The 21,386-nt window shown below is 40.6% G+C and overlaps 1 protein-coding gene across 1 annotated transcript in view; it reads left to right on the top strand.

Moving 5' to 3' along the window:
• Window positions 1-21,386, top strand: part of LOC116720185 (xylosyltransferase 1-like) — a 108,660-nt gene that overhangs the window by 38,342 nt on the left and 48,932 nt on the right. The window contains exon 2 of the mRNA XM_032563311.1: window positions 14,022-14,604. Within this exon, the coding sequence (XP_032419202.1) occupies window positions 14,022-14,604 (583 nt within the window). The remainder of the gene's footprint in view (window positions 1-14,021; window positions 14,605-21,386) is intronic.

The raw sequence follows: 21,386 nt of genomic DNA, 5'->3' as shown, positions 1-21,386 counted from the left end.
TGCTAAAAGTTTGTCAAAAAAGATCATAGGCCATTGTTATACAAATGTGACACTATAATGTCTCATCTGCCAATTAAGTTGGTTTTGGCTATAGCATACATTCCTGGAATATATAAGGGAAATGAACCGGTGACTAGATCCAAAGATTTTACCTGCTTGAAATGTAAAAATGTGATCTTTTCCCATGGTTCATGCACCAACATATTGTTGGCACTACCAGATCAAACTTACACGTTCCTAATGTGGAAAATGTCTTTTCAACATACTGTACATGTGAATGATAACTCATTCCCTTAAGTCATGCTGCAATTTAAGGATGAGGTTAAAAGAAGCCAATGATTGTCTGCTGAAATTCTCTTCATGAACCAAAACTGCTTAATTTTGCAAACTGGAAACAATTTTATGTTTTCTGAACATCTGTGGGTTTGACTTGTTGTTGCAAGCAGAAGCAACAGAGAGGCAGAGGCAGAGGCAGTTCTGTAAGTGGCCACTTACAGAACTGCAGACTTAAGCATTAATCTGGTTCCTTCTTCTTCAGCCAACTTTTTTAGTTTATTGCCCCAACCCTCTTCTTGTCATGCAATCTTGTTAACCACTGAACCACAAGCTGCCTGATTTAGAGAAGGACAAATAATCTTTTTGATATCTTTTTAGATTTCACTGAAGGCTTTTTTTCTCTTACATTTTAAGAAGCTAAGGCTTGAAATCTACTTTCTTGCTTGGAAATAACTTGTCCTTGAAATTTTTATGATGCGACTGTCAAATGTAAAAATCTGATCAGCCATCTGTGCTCTTGCTATTGCCTTTTCCTTCACATCTCCCCTTCACTTCCTCTCCTTCTTACTACTTTCACTTTGATTTTTATCTCCCACAAGGAGATAACTGTAACTTTAACGACTTTTAAAACTCACAAACTACACCTTTCAAAAACCATAGATTGCTCTATGAATGTAATTTTTCATTTCGCATTGACTGTTCAGACATACTGCATTCACAGTTGTTTGGACACAACACATTAGCTCTGTGTTTGTTTTGCAAAATGCAAATTTGACCACATGATGTGACTTCCAAATGGATTGATTATAATCGTTTGAAGAATTTTATTCAAGAAGGATGTTAAACTCTCAGCAAACAGTGCATTAAGAACATTTAAATGCAACAGGTGTCTGAAAGCGGCGTTTTTGAGTTTCTCTGCTTCGGTAAACAGTTTTTTCACCCTCAAGTCTTTCAGTAGAAACAACATCTAACCGGCAGCGTCCACCACGGTTTCTTTCTGCTAAAGAAGAAGTCATTATTTGATTCTCACCTTGAAGTACTCACTCAGAAAACAACAGAAAACCTTAAGAGAGTGCTGATATTAGCAACGCGGTAAGTGTGTGGTATTTTATAAATAACCTGCACTGCCAGAATAAACTGGACTTAAGACGCAAAAGAATAGGTCATAGTTTGCCTGATCTAGTCTAACCTCATTAATTTGATGACATAATCCCCAATATATTAAGTTGTCAGCAGGTCTCAAGGAAAACTCTTGCTGGTTATTAAGACATTTGGTTATTTCTGTCATATTTTAAGTTAAAAATGTTTCTTTGGACACTACTAAGTACATAGTTGGAATATAACAGATTTGAATTAGTTGTTGTCCAGTATTTCAACTTCTAAGTCTTTGTCACATTACTTGATGATGGGTTTTAATTAAAAGGCTTGAGGAAACAGACAGGGATTCTCTTAGAAACAAGAAGGTGTACACGCCAAGATAAACAATGAGGCATTGTGCTATCTTTGTGCATTTTGCAAAAAAATTAAAAGAATTGGGCATCAGGCAATTGTTTTCCAGTCTTCCTTATCATTCAGAATTACCAACCATGTGCCTTGGGGTTTGTCCTGCAGGCAGAACGTTTGACAGCACAGTGGAAGTGAAACCAAATTGCCTCACCATGTGGTATATTTGCAAATCATTTGCATGCTGTTCCTAAATATGGTGACTGCTTTTTTTTAAGCATGCAAAACACAAATCGAACTGGGATCAAATGTAATTTGCCTCACAGACAAAAACAGATGAACGTGACTCTCCGCTCGGCTTTGTGTACGTACCTTGCTGTGTCACTGCTTTGTACTCAGCAGACCGCATACCGTACTTCTACATGTCTTTCCCGTCACACCACTGAGGAAGAGAAGGGATACCCCGCCAACATACCCTGCTCTTTCTATTTCTTAAGTTCTTCTTTTCTACTTTTAATCTCTCTCATGCCAAACCCTTTGTCTGTCTGAGTTTTTCCTGCCCCTAATCTATTTTTGGGCCTATGTAAAATGTTTGTCTCTCGCACATCACGCATACACCGCCCTCTTTGCACCCTTATGGGACCCCACTGCGCTGACAGACCACGCAGCCTCGATGCATAGAAGGGACCCTGTGTTGCTGCGCCATTGAGCGGGGCCTCATGATGTCACAGGGAAATTGCCGTCATCCCTCACTCGCACGCTGACTGCACAGAGACGCGGCCCCTCCCCCTCCGCTCCCTTTTCTTCCCATCGCCGTGGTGAATGGAATTGCATGGCTGTGCAGTTCAATCACTGTCAAGTGCAAAGAAAAGGGGTCTCTTGTGCAAAATTTCATGATTCACAATTGATTAAATAGGGGTGTCATTTCATGGCTGAACAGGGAGGTGCGCGACAGGAGGAAGAGGAGGGGTAAGAAACTTTTCTTCATGCCCTTGTGAGATATGGCTCAGAAATCGCCTGATGGGCTTTATTCAAAGTCGGGAGATGTAAGTTTCTGGGGTTTAGTCAAAGAGAGGAAATATTAGGACGCTATAGGAGAGAAAAGAGCGTGAAGAGGCACAGTAGGAGAATTGGCTATATCTTAACAAGGCCTGTTAAATGGCTTTCAGTGGCTGGAGATATATGGGCTTAATGCACTGTTTGCAAGCTGAATGATTTAGATTCCTGTTGTCATCTGGAAAGTTTCTGGATTTACCTAGTGAGGAGGCTGTTGAGGATAAAGGACAAGTTATTTCAGCATCAACCTGAAGGCATGAGAGGCGTATTTAGACCCCACTGTCACATAAAACAATTAGTTTAAGGAGTTATTGAGCTTCTAAAACGTTTTTCAACATAATTTTACAGACATTGGTCAGGGTTTAAACCTAAAATGGAGTTTAAAATTAGTCAAATTTGACATAATATCCCTCCCTTAAAGCTACTGGTGTTTCAGTTTTGGCATCATGTGGTGATCGTGATTCATACAATATTGAATTTCTCTTTGTGATCACAGCAAAAATAAACACTAACATTTCTCCTAAGTTATTTTTGACAACAGTGTTATACATAAGCTGAACCATACAGGATCTCATCAAGACTACCGTTTTGATCCGTTTTTATGTAGCATTTCAGAAAATAAGTCATAAGCCAAGGACTTCTCTTGTTATCACAGGTGTTCTTGGACTACTAATCAAATGTTGAATTCTGTCTGACATTGATATTATTCAACGTGGGATTAATTGTGGAAGAATACCACGTTGAATAGTGTCAGGTATTGATTCAGTGCTTTGTAATGATGGCGGTTCAGACTCTTGTTAGCAAACAGTGACTGGGATCAGCAATATAAAGCTTCCCGTATTTGTGAAACAGCTGCCTGGTGGTTCACAGACAGTTTAAATTTAGTACCATTTCCTCTGTTGTAAACAAGTTAATAAAAGCCTGTACCTCACTGTCAGTCTTGTTTTCCTCTGTTTTCTGTCACACAGTTAATATTACAAGCAACTGCTGGCCATGCAGTTTTGTGTTAAAATACACTGACTGAACTTTGGGATGAGTGTTCGCTTTGCACTTTGGTTTGCCAATCTGAGCACAGTAGGTTCTGAAGTAGGCATCCTGAACCTTACTGATAGGTTTTATCCAGCTGTTGAGATCCATGTTGATTTGATTTCTCCAAACAATCAGCAAGCAGTCAGTTTCACCAGCAAACTTGTGAGAAACGCCGAATGTAGGGTGAAATAAATTTCTGCTCTGATTAGTTTTCTCACAGTATGAGAACACCCAAATACCTTATCCAGAACTAGAACACATAGAGTGATTGCTGCCTACACACACATAAAAGGAAAGACGAATCAATGGGAGAAAGACATGATGTGCGGTGGACTCCAGCCTGTTTATGGATCACTATTTGTGGATTCAAGGACTTGCAGATTTTTCTGTAGAACATGGCTTAAAATTATTCACAGATTTTTTATTTTTTTATTTTTGTAGAGCATATTGAAACTATTCCAAAAAGAGGCTGCTTGGGATGCTGAAAGCTCAATGCTACTTAACACATTGTTGACTGTTGTTTGCAATCAGCCAATCCAGGAGCGCCATTTATTTTCCTTAGCAATGACTGGCTGTACCCCCAAAAGCAGAGAACAAGAAAACTGTAGATATTATGTTCTAATATAGCACTAAAATGGTTTCCACTCTATGTGTTAATGCATGTTAAGAAGACCAGAGGGGATCTCAAGTTTTCAGATTTTAGCTATTCACATGTGGATGTCCAACCCAGCACACCTCAACTACTGGTGGATGTACTGTACCAATTAAAGATGTGAATGAAATGTGAGAAGTTTGATGGAGTAACTGTGCACGCTAACTTCATTTAGCCTAAAATCAGATGTTTAATTTTAAGTATAGTTATGACTTTAGCTACCCAGCAGAAAACTTGTATTTTATTACAGAAGATGGTGAGGAGAAAGTGCAAAACCTGATCACTTCTCACGTTGAAAGCAAACAATACTTGTCAAATAACCAATTCAGTCTTTAGCTATGTCACGTGACTTATGTGTGTAAAGATAAATTTCAGGTTGCAGACATGTGTTGTACAGGACATATATTTTGGAGATTTCTCAAACCCAGCTGGGTTTCTGGAACCTCCACAAGCTGCACAGTCACTCATACACACATGGACACAACCAAACACACAGACATGGCTGGGTTTGTGTGACTGAGCGGTGCTGGTGTTGTTCAGTTTGATGTACAGGTGCATACGTGTGTTGGCGTGTGTGCTTGTTAAAACATCTATGGAAGCTGCCTTAATGCCAAGAAGGTGAACCAAAACTGAAGCACTGCATTCATTTAGTTGTTCTTTAGATCTTTTTGCTCTAACATAATTTGCTATGTGAGATCCCACACAGAGCAAATCTTCAGGGTCATCTTTCAACTTAATTTTCTACTTAATCCAATTCAAGTGTAGAAGTTTCAGAAGTGAATATTGTTCATCTCCGCGCAGATTTTCTTACATTTCCACCGTAACGGTCACATCAGGTCATTTCCACATCAGAAAGCTGATGTTAATGAAATGACACTTTATGACATTTATCTGATGATATTATTCAGAAACACACGTCTTATGTGTGCAGAATGCATTAGCTTGAATTTATATATTCTAAAAAGCAATGAGCAGTGATTTAAATAATTCAGCGTTTAAGATTAGAATACAAAGATTCAGCTGTACATGTTGTGTTTTGTAATCAGGAGATATGTTTCTTTTTTTCTGCTTGAAGAGGAATATAATTAATTGCAGAAGATCCAGCATCAAACAACCAGAACATAATCAGGATCACGGTCCGAAACAATTGGCTGGAAATGTGTCTCGAAAGTAGAGAAATTACCCCCTTTAATCTTTTTTTTTCATTCAAGTTTTTTTTCTCTTCTTTTTTGAAATCTGCAGAAACATATTTTGCTTTGATCACTCAAAACAAGGTGAATTTGATAAGTCTTGCCACATAAAGCATTTTTACCAGAATACTGTTTTTTGCCAAGAATTACATGTCGAGTTTGTTATCGTTTCATTGTAAGCACAGACTAAAAGGTAAGGATCATTACTTTAGTCTTGCAAAAATAGGAAAAACTCCTGCATAACCTATTCCCTATCAGTAGCAGTGCTGCTTTCCCTGTTCTTTGGTGGTATTTAAGTTTTTGCCACCTATTTGTCATAAGGATCATAATTTTAGAGGTGTTGCATTCCAATTCTGATTTAATCTGATTTAATTTAAAGTGTAATAAAAACATATTTACCTCCTTACAGAGTTCTTGTTTTTTGATACCACATTTATAAAGGAGTTATTTCCTGGATTTCTGGCAAAGAGACGGTCAAATTAGATAGTGATGATATTATCAAGTTGGTATTTATAAGAGCCAATGTGCTGCAGCAATCAGTAAGCTTTTTTTCATATACATATAATTAACTGTTGTCAGAGATATTGTGGTCAATTGTAAAAAAAAAAAAAAAAAAAAGTTTTTTGCTCCATACGAAACTTTTAGCTGTTTTGTAGTTTATTTTAGTGTGCAAACGTTACTCTGAAAAGCCTATCTATCCCAAAAAATATAAGTAGCTTTCAGTTTACCCTGCTATGCTGTGCAGGGTGAATATGTAATGGGATCAGTAATGGCTCTGAAGGCACTCTAATGAGTCATAAATCAGCCAGCGTGAACAAAAGAAGTGACCCTGAAACGATTGTAAAAGCTACAGGGACATTTAGCAATTATTGTTTCACTGTATACAGCCTTGCCTTTTCTGTTGTGTGTAAAAATCAAAAAGAAAAAAAAAACAGACAACTACATATCTAGACGCAGCTCTAATTTACAAATGACTAACCTTTCTGTTATTGTAGATTTATAAAAAATGTTGTTCTTCACAAACTCGAACGTTGAGCCTGTGACTAAGATGACTGACTCACTGTTATACGTAGTTTAAAAAATGAGTTAACACATCGTTGGTGCTTTCTGACTTTCCTTTTTTGGAAACTTGGCTGAAGAAGTAGGCAGGAATGAGTCTGTTTTTCACAAACCTGCAGGTTTATTTGATGAGTGAAAGATCCCCTGGTTATCTGCTGCCATTACATGTTAAACATAATTCCCACAGTAGTGCTTAAAAAAGACTGAGAGGTTCTGACTGTACAGATTGAGATGATTAGAGAATAGAAACGATTTAATGTGAGAACCATTAACAGTAATATAACAAAGTAAGCCTGGATCTGAGAAAAGAATCACAACCTGCAGCTTCCTCAACTAATAACAAATAAAACAAAGACATTTTTCACTTTTAATGCCATTGTGAGCTTATAGAAACAGTCACAAAATGAATGTTTCATTATGAGTTCATGTTTATGTGCAGTTTTGTAATATTTAAGGAATAGAAACTACAGTGTCTGTGGGAATGATTCTGTCTTTCTGGGCACTTTATTATCTTGACAAAGCAAAAATACACATGTGCAAACACAGTTTGCGAAGCCACATAGTTGCAACAGAAGAATGTCTGTTCGGATGAAATGGGAATTCTGCATCAGTTTGAAACCTCACCTTTGACCTCTGGTCTCAGTGAAAACCCTTGATCCTTGTCTATGTAACTCCAAAATCTTTTCTCTTTGGTTTTAACCAAAGTCTTTGTCTGATTCTTAAATATATTTTGCTATCAGTACATACAATGTGTCCACCTCAAATTTCCTAGACAGAAATTGTTACTAACTTTCACTCTGATGAAAAGACGCCCCCCCCCCCTCCAACACTCCAGCTCCAGGGCTTGTCACGGGGCACACAAGCAGCTTCTGTGCATACCAAACCCAGTTCATTTGGAGCTGCTGTGGGTGCTAATCGTGTATTTGCGTGCACACACACACGCACACACTCCTTCTTTTACCATACATGTGACCAGCATTCTCCAGTTTTGGCCTGTGGTAAAAAAAAAAGGGGGTTTTAAGAGAATGTCTAAAGGGAGAGACAGAGAAAGGAAGGAAGCTTGGAAAACACGCAGAACACAGAAAGTAATGAAATCTTACAGCTTGGTTGCCAGTGAAGAGACTATTTTGTGTTTCCAGAAGCCAGAAAGATGTGTCATCTAAATGTTTCCCAGGCATGAATATGCACTTTATTCATTCACAATTAAAAGCAGTAATTGTTAACAAATAGGCGGACAATGGGAAAAGAAAATGTGGGTTCTCGATCAATCCTCCTCTTTGCTGATTTGTAACCCCATTTCACAACTGTGGATAAACTATGTCATACCTACAAACCATTTGTTGTTTTTGTTTTTCTTCTTAAGTATCTTCACTAATTCAGAAGATTAGATTTAGAGTTAAATTACGGTTGGGTGATTATTTTTGTATTAAACTATTTCCATTTATTTTGCTTCTTATTTGAGTTGTGAAATCTGAAAGGCGGGGTTCTATGATCAAACCTAGGATTACACGAAGACACCTCATGTTGAAAGAGGCATTGTTGATTGGAGTTATGTAGCCACAGTTTTACATGCTAATAATTTTTGGACAAGAGACAAACTTTAACTTGTAGGCCAGTGTCCCTCAAGGACTAGAGATTTAGAAATATGCTGTAAAGGATTAGCAGGATGGTAAAAAAAAGACTGACTTTAAAACATTGATGTCAATAGTGATAAAAAAAACCCTGCCCAAAAAAACATCTACCTGGTGGGTGCAAGTTGAGTTGGGTGTTTTCATTTCAGCTCAAAAGACTAACTCAAGAATTGTATTCCTTCTCACACCAACAACATGAATCAAGTCTGTTTTTTCAGAGAGCATGTCTACACACAGTGTAGACATGTTTTTTTTTTTACCTTGGTAAGAAAAAAAAAAAAGGGAGCAGATGCAAATTTGCAAGCAAATTTTCATTCACCAGTGATTAGCAACCTTTGTCTAGAATGGAGAAGTCTAACTATAGTCTAACACGATGACATCTTGAGGAGGTAAAAACAGTTATTTGATCCTGTTTGTTGTGCTGGAGCAGGGATGAGTATTTAACGTATCCTCTGAGAAATAACTCTCTCATACTCATTCCTCATACATCTGGCAACTAAAGAACATTCAGTTTTTATTCAAACTGAGAGATCAGCCCACTTAGTCACTTACAAATCTTTGTCATGTTTGACTGGTACACTTTGGGGGCCCCCTCATTGACACATTTAACTCCATTCTGGCTCATTTCTCACTGTGGCGTCCTCAGGTGCTAGAGCAGCTGTGCACCAAGTCTGTCAACTGCATCAGTCTTCCATGTCGCGCCAGACGCCACGTCTTGCTCAGAGAATTGCTGCCACTCGGTTCAGGTAATTAATCTGAGCTCGTTAGCCACATGGAAGGCAGGTTGTACAGAGATTTGCCCACACTCTCGATATTGGCAACACAGCACACACACTCTCTTGTATATAGTGACTCTGAGGGTTTTAGAGTCTATGAGGAGTTGTTTGTTTTGTTTTTTTTGGTTTGGTCAGTTCTCTGGTGTTAGGTTTGTAATGGCTGTCCATTGTGTGTAGACGTGCACCGGGAATCTTGAACATCATTAGATTTTTTTGCTTTTTTTAATTAGCTTAATTGTAAAATTCAATCAAACCTCTATATAAATAGAGCATCCAATGATAGTTATTCGTAAACAAGCGGTTTATTTTCTGTATTTAGCAGAGGAATTTCTTTTTGAAAAGTAAACATTTTTAAGGTCAAATATCCAGACTAAATTTTGTCTGAACGATGAGGATGCTAATCAGGTTTGGTGGACCAATTTGATCAGATAAAGGTTATACATCCAGCTCACAAAATGTGACCATAGATGACACCAGGTTGACGAGGACAAGGCAAATTTTAGCAAAATAGTTTTGAAAATCAAGAATTCACCTTAATTTTTTTTTTTCCCACATGTAGAATAACAATATATCTATTTTTAAAGTGGTCCTAATTCCAAAAAAAGCATTAAGAATAATCACTCTTTGTGTTTTCACACATCAAATTATGGCTTCATTTATGTCACAATATACATGCTTACAAACATTCCTATCAGGTCCATCATCCCATTATTACTACTCAAAATGTTGCCAGATAAGTGACATAAACATCCAGAGTAATCTGAAAAAACAGTGTAATAGCCCTTTACTTTGGCACTGTGGTGATCTCGGATGTTAACGTTAGCATAGCAGCTGAAGGTTAGTCAGTGAGTCACTTGTGTCGCGTCAAAACGCTTTTTAGATAATGTAATGCAGACCAATATGGCAGGCCGTTTTGTGTTAAAACGGCCTGCCATATATTTTCAAATCTTTTGTAACTTGTCTGTTACACATATACCAAAGTATTTGCATTTTAGCTCAATGAGCACAGCAGGGAAACTCAAGAGCTATTGCAGGGTTAGATTAAAACAAGCCCTTTAAATATACCTTTAAAATAAAAGCCAACTGAAATGGTGGGGTGAATCTGATCTGTGTTGTTATCATATTCCTTGGGACTGCAAGAGCAAATGATGGCATTAGGAAAGGGGAGTAGGGTGGACCAGATGAATAGTTTTTTTTTTTTTTTTCTTTTACTGAGAGCAAGGAATAAAATGCCAGAGAAGAGGAGGATGAGGAGAAGGGTGAAGCTGGACAGGTGCTGAAAGACAGATATGTGCTTTTTTCTCCCCTTTGCTGCACAGAAGATCGAGGCAAAAGGAAGTGAGAAACAGAGAAAAAAGGACAGGTGAACTATTTCCCCCAGTGGGAGAGGAAATGAGGTAAAGTGGAAAGGGCCAGCTTAGTATTGAGAAATGGACTAAACCATCCCCAGAGGGGGAACTGAAACTCCCAGCTCCATTGGGCCTCTCTCTAAATGTACCTACCAGTGATGGATGATTTTTCTTTTCTTTTCTTGTTTACCCCCTCTGCATTTTCCTCACTGTTCAGCACAGCTCAGGGCGCTCCCTGCTTGTGCTCATTTGTGCGTGTGTGTCTGCACAGCCACCTCGCCATATGCCAGGCAATCCCCGCTTTGCCTCCCTGACATTCCCAGGGAGCGGAAAACACATCCCCAGCAACAATCGATAGCTCCCTGCAGCTCCATGCCCCAGCTGTAGTCCAAGGCAGCTCTATCTTCAGTGAGTGCCTCCGCTATTAATTCTGTGTCCCACCGTTTCCTCCCGGTCCTCGAGATTAAACAGCAGCACAGCTACTGGAGTCCTTTGCTCACAGAAGGAGGAAGAGAGGAACACCGTGTGAAGGTTGTGGATTCACAGGAATCTCCTCAGTCTCTGCTTACACATGCCACTCGTTTGGACTTCAGGCCACAAGGGGCTGCTTCACTGTATTGGTTTTAGTAACTCAAATCAAAATCGCAAAGATCTGGAACAATATAAGGCAGAAATTTTGCAAACTCTATAAAGATAAACAATTTTAATCAATGTCTTTGTATGGCATTATTCAAAATCAAAAAAATCCGTAAAATGTATGAGGGTGTTTTTGTTGTGTTGTCAGAGGTGTTCCACGTCCTCAAAGCCATTAGTTACACAGAAACCCTGTCTAAACCAATTAGTTGGAGTGGGAAAGAATCTTCCAACTCTATGCAGAAAGACTTTAGGAAGAGATTCACTCCTTTGTCGTTCCTTCTGCGCTCCAACACCGCAACCCACTGCTCCCCCCTGCAGCCTCGCTGCCACCAATATAAATAATTGATTATCAACCACTGCAGGAAGCCAGGTCAAAGCTTTCCAAAGACCTGAGATCAGAAATCAAAAAGGATTCTGCTCGCCGCATCTCTTGATACGTTGTCTAGAAGACGTTAGATCCTCTATGTTGAATTGTCTGCGTGATCACGCCCCAGCTTGTCTTCCTGGTAGCGAAGTTAAAGGATTTTATGCTCTCCCACAAAGTGTAAAAGATTTAGACTCTCTACCATTAGCTTTGCTGTGGGGAGTACGTGCCTTACAAGTCCAACAACACATCGTCACCTCATGCCAGACTTGTCATTTTTAATTTAACAAGAGAACACTAGAGAGAGAAAAAAAACGGTCTTATTTTAAAAGCAAGAAAAGCTTTTAACTACTGGCATCTACCTCTCTAACTTCTGCGTCGTGTCTGTCTGCTACTAAGTTGAGGCACACACTTGTGGTGGTGTTTTTTTTTTCCAGGCATTTTTCCAATTTAACTGTGTCCCTCATCTTCTCATATCTCTCTCAGCAGGGATCAGAGCACAAGTGCCTCCAGGGCAAACACATGCTGCTTCTACTTCACTCTTTCTGCTTTAAACAAAGAACAACACTCTCCGTCGTGCACATTTTGAACAAAATCCACTACAAGCACGAGCTTTACAGACATAATCATGACTGCACACAGCCTCATTTTACCTCTGGAAACATCCAGTGACTTGCACTGCGTGGATTAGTCTCCTAAAGCATTCCCTTTGAAACTCAGAGGCAGGGATTTCTTTTTAGGTGATCACCGGCCTAAGCAGCTGTTACACGCAGGATTAACAAGTTCTGCCATTCACAAGAAACACAGCCTTGTTTAAACTAGTTGTGAGGGTATGGCGGGGGAGGAAAGTAGTCACAGACAAGGGCAAAGGGGAGACGGGGAGAGGTTATGACAGGCAGGAGAGGTGGCAAAGTGGTGGATTAATAAAGAGGAGGTGAGAAGAGGGAGAAAGTGAGGTGTGAGAGGCAAAATGGGTAGCAGATGATCAGAGAAGAGGAGGGAGATGTTCAAGAAAGGATGAGGGATGATCGGAGTGAAGCGGAGGGGAGGGAACGAGATGTGTGAAGAGAAGTGTGAAGGGCAGGAGCGAGGGAAGAGGCAGAGATTCAGAGGAGAAGAGAGGCAGGCAGCTTTAACGCATCTAATTTAGTGAGAACCAGGCCTCCGCCAAGGAGGAAGCTTAGAGGGAAATGACAATGGGAGCGTTGTCCCCCGCCTTGTTTTCCCTGCAGTTTTGCATTGCGCCGTATAATATCATCCCCCCTCCTGTCTCTTTGAGCGTGAAAGTGTCCCACCTTTGTAATTGTGCGAGTACAAGGTGTTTACAGCGAGGAAAGGTCAACGGGGCGATAACAGACCTGGCTGTAGGGGTGGAAAGACATTTTCAACCAATCTCGCTTCTCTCTCTTGCTTCTCACCTGTCCTGGTTCTGATTCTCTCTTACAGGCTTTATTTTCCAAACATATCTATGATCCCTGCTGTTGTAGTGCCTGGTAAAAAGATCCAAACTCTGGGTAATTTTTTTCACATTTTAACATTTCATTTTTAATAATTTGACAAATTTCATGAGTTTTAGCTTCACTTCGCAGTTCTATGCTACTTTCAGTTAATGTTTTACTTAAAATCCTTGTAAAATTCAAAGAAACTTTGTGGGCTTAAGCCAAGAAAATATTTAAATTGGTTGAAAGCCCCCTATATGTCTTTCCTCGGCTGCTCTTTGTCGTCCTGTTTCCCACCTTCATTTTTTTTTCCCTTTCAAATTTCAGATTAGCTTCTGTAGAAGGGTGCATTACAGCAGGTTGGCGGCAGCTTTTTCTGTTTTTTTTCCCGTTTCATGCATCACAGAACATTTCAGTAGAGAAAATCAACATAGCTCTCACCCTGTGCCAGTGCTCCTTCATCCTTCATCCTCCACTGCTGTGTCACTCACTAGCAGATTTTTGTGCTGCTGTGCCCCGTGCTCCCCTATGCTTTCAGCCTATTCTGCTAGAAAAACAGAGGACGGGCACAAGCAAACAATCCCGTTCACTCTGAGACTATCTCCACTATGCAGCCATGCAGTGCTGAGCAGTGCAGTCAGACGCCACGCCTCTGCAATTTCTTTGCATTTTTATTTGTCTCAAGCAAAAGAGAGAAGACACGCGCGCACACTTGCTCATCTACGCTCACGCTCAGTCATGTTCTGCATCTTTATTCCCTCTTGGTGTTGTTTGCGGAGCGTTGGGTCTGTTTGAAGGAGATTTTAATTGAAACCAAGGGCTAATCTGATGATGGCACAGAGCAACAGAGTCCCTAGACCTGTATCCCCTTGAGTTATGTAGCACCCTGTGATGCCTTGCTGCTTCATTTCATGGCTCTTGGTTCAGTGTCGTGCTGCCTAGTCATTAATGCCATGTTGATTGTTAATCCAACACTTGATATGCATGATGCTCGCTCAGTCCTGATCTTGTTTTTCTTGTTTGTGTCCCCCCTTTGCTCTTCCTCTTACCTCTGTCTCCACTCTATTTACCCAACACTTCCTTCTTCTCTCTCCTCCTCTGCTCCACCTGTCTCCTTCCAGGACGGGTATTACTCCCACCGGCCGAAGGAGAAAAGCAGAGTTGACAGCAACAATGAGAACTCGGTGCCGAAAGACTTTGAGAACATAGATAATAGTAATTTTGGTGCCCGTTCGCACCGGCAATCTGTAGGCGCCACCAGCAGCAAGCAGCGGGAGCGTGTGCAAGGGAAGCCCCACACCCAGCAGCAGGCGTGGCACGACAGCTCCCCCAGACTGGGCCGCAGCTCCAATGAGATTTTGCCCATAGGCCACCAGTCCCTAGAACTGGGAAACAATGCCTCCTATCCTGGTGGCCAGGGCATCGCCGGAGGCCTGCAGCAGCAGCACACTCGTGCCTCACTTGACCAGCCTGGCCAGTCCCAGCACAGACATCAGCATCCACACGGGAAGCAGGCGACTACACCAACACTGGAGGTGACGTACGATCAGCCGCCGCAATGTGAGATCAGCGGCAAGGAAGCCATTTCTGCCCTGTCCAGAGCCAAGAGCAAGGAGTGCCGGCAACAGATTGCTGAAGTCTACTGTAGACACAAAGAGGGCCAGCTAATGCCTGATGCAGTAACTCGTTATTGCCCTATTGAAGGTAAGTGCATTACTCTAGCGAAGGGCTGTCAAGGTTTTATGTTTACATGAGAGGCAGAATTTGAATGCTCTACCAATTTGTGTGGCTTTTATTTGATTACGCAAACTTTCTTTCACAATTTCCAATCAAGAAGAACGGTGTGAATCTGTTCCAGTAAGATGATCTAGATTGCAGCAGGAGTTGGAAAGAATGGAAGCACCAGGTCAGGGATACTTTGTAAGGAAAAGATAACTACAAAGTGTATACACATATTTAACTACCACAATAGCTCCATCAATGATTTTGTTTGAGGAAAGTGACACCACTAAACATTGAAGCAATGAGTCTGGACTTTTTTCTCTGGAGACATTAACTGTGAGAATACAACAGGGTTTATGGCTGCAAAAGCCATAAACAAATTAGCTACATCTTGGAAGGAGACACAATTCAGCAGAAGCACTGAGCCAAGAGTACTTTCTATGGGAAAGAAAAACAGAAAGAGTAGCTGTAGTAGTTAATGGGGTCGGTTGCTCTGTCTTAAAAAGAGACAGTAGCTGCGTTTCCATCAACTGTAAAATTGCGCAAATTGCAATTACAAAAATAAATCCACTTGACGGAAATGCAGCAATTTCAAAAGAAAAACTCACATTGCTAGAGAAAACGCTTTTGCACTAGAATGAGAATTTTTCAGCCACATTGAAACACTTTTTTTTACATCACACGACTCACATGATGAACAGCCAGATGTTGCTACTGGTGAAAAGGACGAAGAAGACAACAGGAAGTAGTGGACGATGGTGTGGTTTTGCTTTTGTTTTGCAAAGTGCAGCTGGCTGTACGCGAGCTCTCACAGCACTGCACAGTTCATAAAAAGTTGCGCGTCATTCAAATGTGTTGAATCTAGTTTCTATAGGAAAATACAGATTATGTTAAAGTTGATGGCTATGAATGGCCATTTAACTTTTTTAAAATCAAACAGAAATACGTATTTCAGGCAAACAGCTTTTTTCCTAAGCTTCCTCTGAGACATTCTAACTCATTTGTGACTAGAAATTATAATTACCGTTTGAAAAGGTATCACTGCATCTCAGCCAACACTGAGACATCTGAATGCAAATTCAGGATATGATCTGATTGTCGGAGCTGTCACCAGACGAATTTTCTGATTAAAAAGTTTCCAAAGATTCCTTGCGACTAATGCCCCCTCCTCTTCTTCTCCCTCTAGTTGGAATTGTGAAAAAGAGCTGCCATTTTGCTGTGACACTTCTCTTTCAGTCGCTCCTCACATTTCAGTGTTGCACTAAGCGCCGCTGTCCTCAGTGCTGCTGACAGAGCAGCATTTGAAATGGGAAGCATCCTCACTATACGCCGAGTTCTCCAGTCCACAGAGAGTTTTGCATAGTTGCTTGAAGCTGTAAAGTTACTTGTATAACAGTGTTGGGGGAAAATGTATTTGGTTCCTTACAGAGTTCTGATGTATGAAAAAAAGTAAAAAGGTAGTAGATTGTACCACCCTTGGCAGCTAAAACTACCAACTGGCAATGAGTCTTTTCAATTGCTGAAGAGAAACTTTAGCCAGTAATCCCTTATTGGATTATTTATTGCCGTCTCATTGGTGGGTTTTTGAGCTTGTAAAATCTATTTAGGATCAGACAACATCATCTCTACGGGATTTAAGCCCAGACGTTGACTCGGCCTCTCCAAAACCCTCAATTATTTATATTTTTTTCTCTAGGGTTCAACTTGGCTGTTTTGACTGTCCGTTAGAGAGCAAAAACAACGATTTTATTAGGCTCAGACCATCACACTGCCGCCATCGCGTTTGACTGTTTAGTTCAATCCCACATGCAACACGACACGCAACTTCATTGAAGTTCCACTTTTATTTTGTTAATTCACAGAATATTTTTTCCCAAAGTTTTGAAGATGATGAAGATGGCAAATTTGAGACAGGCCTTTGTAGGCTTTTTTCTTATTCTTTCTTTCTTTTTTTCTTTTCTTCAGAGCTCTCCCATGGATTAAATTTTTCCCGACACCTTTCCTTGTTAAATCGTGAACACTGACCCGGACTGGGGAAAGTGGCTCCTGAAGCTCTCTCATCGTTTTTCTGTATTCTTTCTGTTCTGATCTTTGAGCCCACTTCAGGATGTCAGACAGGTTTTCTTTCATTTATTTATTGGTTCCCCAGGTCAGTCAGTGGGAACGCCTGGGTTTGAGTCCTAAAACCAAACCAAAATGGTAACTGTCACAGTTTCTTTATGATTTAACATGGAAATGAATCATTTGAGAGTGAGGCTTGATTGGTTTTTCCTTTAACAAATGAAATCATTATTTAAAAACGAAATACTGATTACTTAGGTTATCTTTGAAACTGAAACATGTGTGATGGTTTGAGAAAATTTTAACAAAAAACAAAACAAGAAGATATCAGAAAGGAACAAATACTTTTTTCTTTTTTCAGAACCGTACACACCAAGTTAAATGTAAATTTTTTGGAACATAAGTTAGCCATCTACAAAATCACTGCAATTAATTTATGGTAATGACAATGATTTAGACAATTCCTCCTAAAACATGTCACTGTGTCTTTAAATAAGTAGAATTAAATTGAATGTTTCAGTGCAACTTTTATAGGAAAGCAGGAGCTATAGATAAAAAATAGGAGTGAGCAATACATTAAGTGGAATGAAATTAAGGGCTCTGGGGAGCTATCATTCGGAGAAAATCTTGTTAAAAGTTATTCCGAATTATTTTCCTGCCTTTTTGTCTTGTTTTTACATGTTACTTTTCTCATTACGTCTGCCTAATCTTTGCCGTGAAGGCTCTTCCCCCCCCCCCCCCCCAGAGAAAACAACAAAAGTAACCACTTCACAAAGTTAAGTACAGACAGTAGGTCTATAGTGAAGCTTAAGTAGACGGAGAAAAATTTCCTCGTCTCGTAATTGCAATTTCTCATCAAAGCCGAGATACGTCCTCCGCTCTCACCCCTCCAATGTGTAATTGGTGGAGTAAATTGTTGGATAAAATTGGGATGCTGCTTGTGTTCTCCCCAAATTGGTTTTTTGGTTTGTTTTGTCAAGCTGGCCACAGAACACAGGTTCCCTCATCTTTTTCAGACGCACCACGCTCACAAATTTATGGACATCTGCAGGCTGGTTGTGGATTCTGTAAACAAAATCTGTTGCGCCGGCAGCCATCAGCGAGTTGCACGCATCAGCAGGCATGTTGAAGTGAACATTGCATACACACCCATGCGAGCGCACGCAAGGCAGCGGACTGTATGCAACGCAGACAGCAGGAGAGGAGGAGAAACCTATTATACCTCCTGCCTGTTCTGCTGAGATACCTCTCCTGCCCTGGCTCCTGTTGTTGTAACTTGACGAAGCACAATGACTTTGCAACTTTGGCGCATTCCTTTTCCTCATCAGCGGGAACGTCTGCCGTCTGTGCCTGATCTCTTGTCATCTCGCACAGCAAGTCGCAGCCCCACTCGAACTGACAATTTGATCAAAAGAGACAAAGAAATTGAAAAGGGCTCTCCCCTGGTGGCTGGGCTGTAACAACACAACAACTAAATTAAATCACTTTTCTTTTTCTTCGTCCGCCTGCTGCCTGCCAACGTGTTATTTCTCCTCCCTTCCCAATCAAGTCTTAACCTTGTTAGCCAAAAATGCCCAATTTGGCTTGATCGACTTTCAATCCTCAAGGCTTCGGCTAGATTAGCGATTGTGTTAGTTCTGCATTAGAGTCGTTGAATTTAGGGGGAACATGTTCACCCTCACATGCTAACTTTTCGTAACGTTACAGGTTGTTTGGACTCTGCTCATTTTCATGTTTGATAACATAGCAGCCGTTCAACCTGGCTTTGTAAGGTTGGTGAAGAGAGTGTTTATTGAAGGACAACACTGTGGAATTGCTAGTACCAGTGTGGTTGTGAGTTTTTGACCGTCCTGACGAGTCTGCCGCCTCCTCTCGTCCCTTAAACACAAGCCAAGCATTACAGTACAATAGTCTTTCACAAATATCTGAACTTCAAGTGCTTTCATGACTTTTAGTCCAATTCTGCAATTGTCCAATAAGGACTGCCAGGTCACTCCTAACTATTTATTGAGATATATTTCAATAGGATGGTCTCAATAGAATTTTAAAAATGGCCACTAATTATTTATATTTTTCAATAGATCTAAATAATTCTTCATGGTTTATGACACAGTCATCATTTTTCTACCAATATTTATCACTATTCAGTTGGATCTTTTTCCAAATGAGGCCTTTCTGCTCCCATCAGAAAGCAGCTGCCTGTTGATGCGGCAGCCAGAGCAGAGCGCGCACTCCAGTCATGTCGCTAGAAAAGTTAGGGAGCTAACATGTCAGTCTCAGCACATTTCTCCCACGCTGCTTCGCGCATACTTGTGATATCATTAGCGATACTAGAGTATCTTAAAGAGACACTACACAATTACGGCTGTTACAGTACCCTACAAACTGTGGTAAGAAATATAAGAGTAAATAAAAAAAGAAAAATCCAGAAAAAAAGTAAATAAATTAACCAAAAGAACAAGAGCCCACTTACTTCTCCAAACTATTATTTTACTTGCAGCTTCTAAGGAAAACGTTATGCTAAAGCCAGACCATCCATAATATAAAAAGTAATAAACCAGGAGGCCTATCTTATGGCCTGGTTTACTGCAGCACAGCCTTTGGGTTTCATAATGTCATGTAATAAAGTTGTAAATTAGTTGGGCTTTTGTTTTTATGTTATCTAGTACAGATCTTACTGACATACAGTATATGGAACTTCACACATTAACCTGCATAGATACCGCTACGGAGAAACATGGTGGTGGCAGCATCATTCTTTTATTTAGCCACGGAGAAGATGGATGGAGCCAAATAAAATCCTGGAAGAAAACTTACTCGCGTTTGTAAAAGACTTGGAGTTGGCATTCATCTTCCAGCAGGGCGACCATAAACATCCAGCCAGAGCTACAAAGACCAAAGTATATTCATGTGCTAGAATGGCCAAGTCAAACTGCAGTAAATCCAATAGGAAATCTGCGGAAAGATATGAAAATGTGCCTTCACACTGTCTGCCTGAAGATAAACCAAATATGACACTTTGAAAACATCAAATGCAATACCAATTTTGTTATTCATACGGGGTTTTTTTATCTGCAAATCTCACTTTGTCTCTTTTTCTTCTCTTTTAAAGCAGAGACAATCCTTGAGACATTTTCTAATGCAATTTGGTACATGCCCTCTGGGACCTTACTCAGCTCTTCTTCTAACCTCTCATATGAGCATTTAAGATGGAGGGTGTGTCAGAGCCAGACGTTACACAGGATGATGGAGGAAGAGTGCGGGATGATAGCAGATGAGGGAAAGGCAGTTTCAAAGATTGATAGCAAGCTCTTAGCTCAGGTACACAGTCTGCTCAGAGAATACGCCACGCAAAGCTGCTCTTCTGCAGATGAACAGGTTGACCAAATTGACAATAAAAAAAAATGTTTAGCGCGCACAGAAGTGCTCATTAGTTCAGCCAGACAGTCTTGCTCACACTCTTGGAGTGCTTTGAGAAGCGACTGGCCAATTATCTGACTGCAAAGCAAGCCAGTGGATCTTCTTAGCCGGTCACCAATTACTGTTCAATCTGATACGGCCCGCAGCAGATTTCCCTCAGAGCACACACACACACACCCACACGCACACATGTGCAAATGGTGTAGCACAAACTCTGTGCTACACAGACGGGATGACGGGAGGTAAAGCCAGTTAGAACCAAGCGAGCGTATAGTGATCCTTACTCTTGTCGTTGGCCTTTAAGCAAATCCACCTTAAATTTCAGCAAGTGCAATCGTTTTCTACAGAATATGGATATGACAGATACATGCACCGAAACCCGTTGTAATTACAAGGCCTCGGGGCCTGCAGAAAGGGCTTTTCCTTAATGCCAGGCGAATAAACAGTCCACATGTCAGTATTCCCTTAGGTTCCCCGTGTCTACACTACAGACAGGCTCTTGGGAGCTGTAACCCTAAATTATAGTAATTTGAGGTTTCAGCCCAAGGCATATTTAGTGAACAGAAATCTTTCATACACTCTCTGTGTGCATTTGCTGTGATAGCTAAAGATTTTAAAAACAAACAATGCCCATGATAATTTTTTGAGGGGAAGAGCAGGGGAGGTTACCAGCTTTAAGGGATTCAATGAAAGTCCGTTCCTCTTTTGTACTGATTTAAAATCTCTACAGTTTATTTTACATCATAAGATTTATGTTGGTATAAATTTTTAAGGGTTGTTTAAGCGTGGTAGAAAGCCATCCAATGAAGCTAAGCCATGTTTCCAACAATTCTCCACGGACCTCTGGGATTGTTTCACTTGACAGGCCACAACCTGGGTGTGTGTGCTCACATTCATACTGTTGTCATCTTTTGCAAAGTCCAAGGCGTCTTTGGGGAGTTTGGCCTGTTGTGGTATGACGGCACTCTGTCATTCCAAGCTACGCCCGGATTCCCGGAGGAACCTCTCATAGGATTCCTGTCTGTGGGAGGACAGTGGTTACAGCAGATTTTATGTGGCTGGGATTGTTGAAATGGCTCCAATTCAATCAAATGACAACTGAATGAGCGACTTGTAGCGTTGAGCTTCTGTAGCATTACATCTTTCCTGATTCTGTTTTTATGTTCTCGTTTGGTTTTGTAATTGTGACAAATTTGGGTGTTAACATCTCACTGAGCACTCAGTCTGGAGTGGTTATTTTTCCCCCTTGTTTAAATGGAGTGCGGACCAGTGTTGGATCCCCT

This window comes from Xiphophorus hellerii, chromosome 5, assembly GCF_003331165.1.
Source record: "Xiphophorus hellerii strain 12219 chromosome 5, Xiphophorus_hellerii-4.1, whole genome shotgun sequence".
Taxonomy (NCBI): Eukaryota; Metazoa; Chordata; class Actinopteri; order Cyprinodontiformes; family Poeciliidae; genus Xiphophorus; species Xiphophorus hellerii.
The sequence above is the reverse complement of the archived record's forward strand: the minus strand, read 5'-3'. Positions and strand labels throughout refer to the sequence as shown.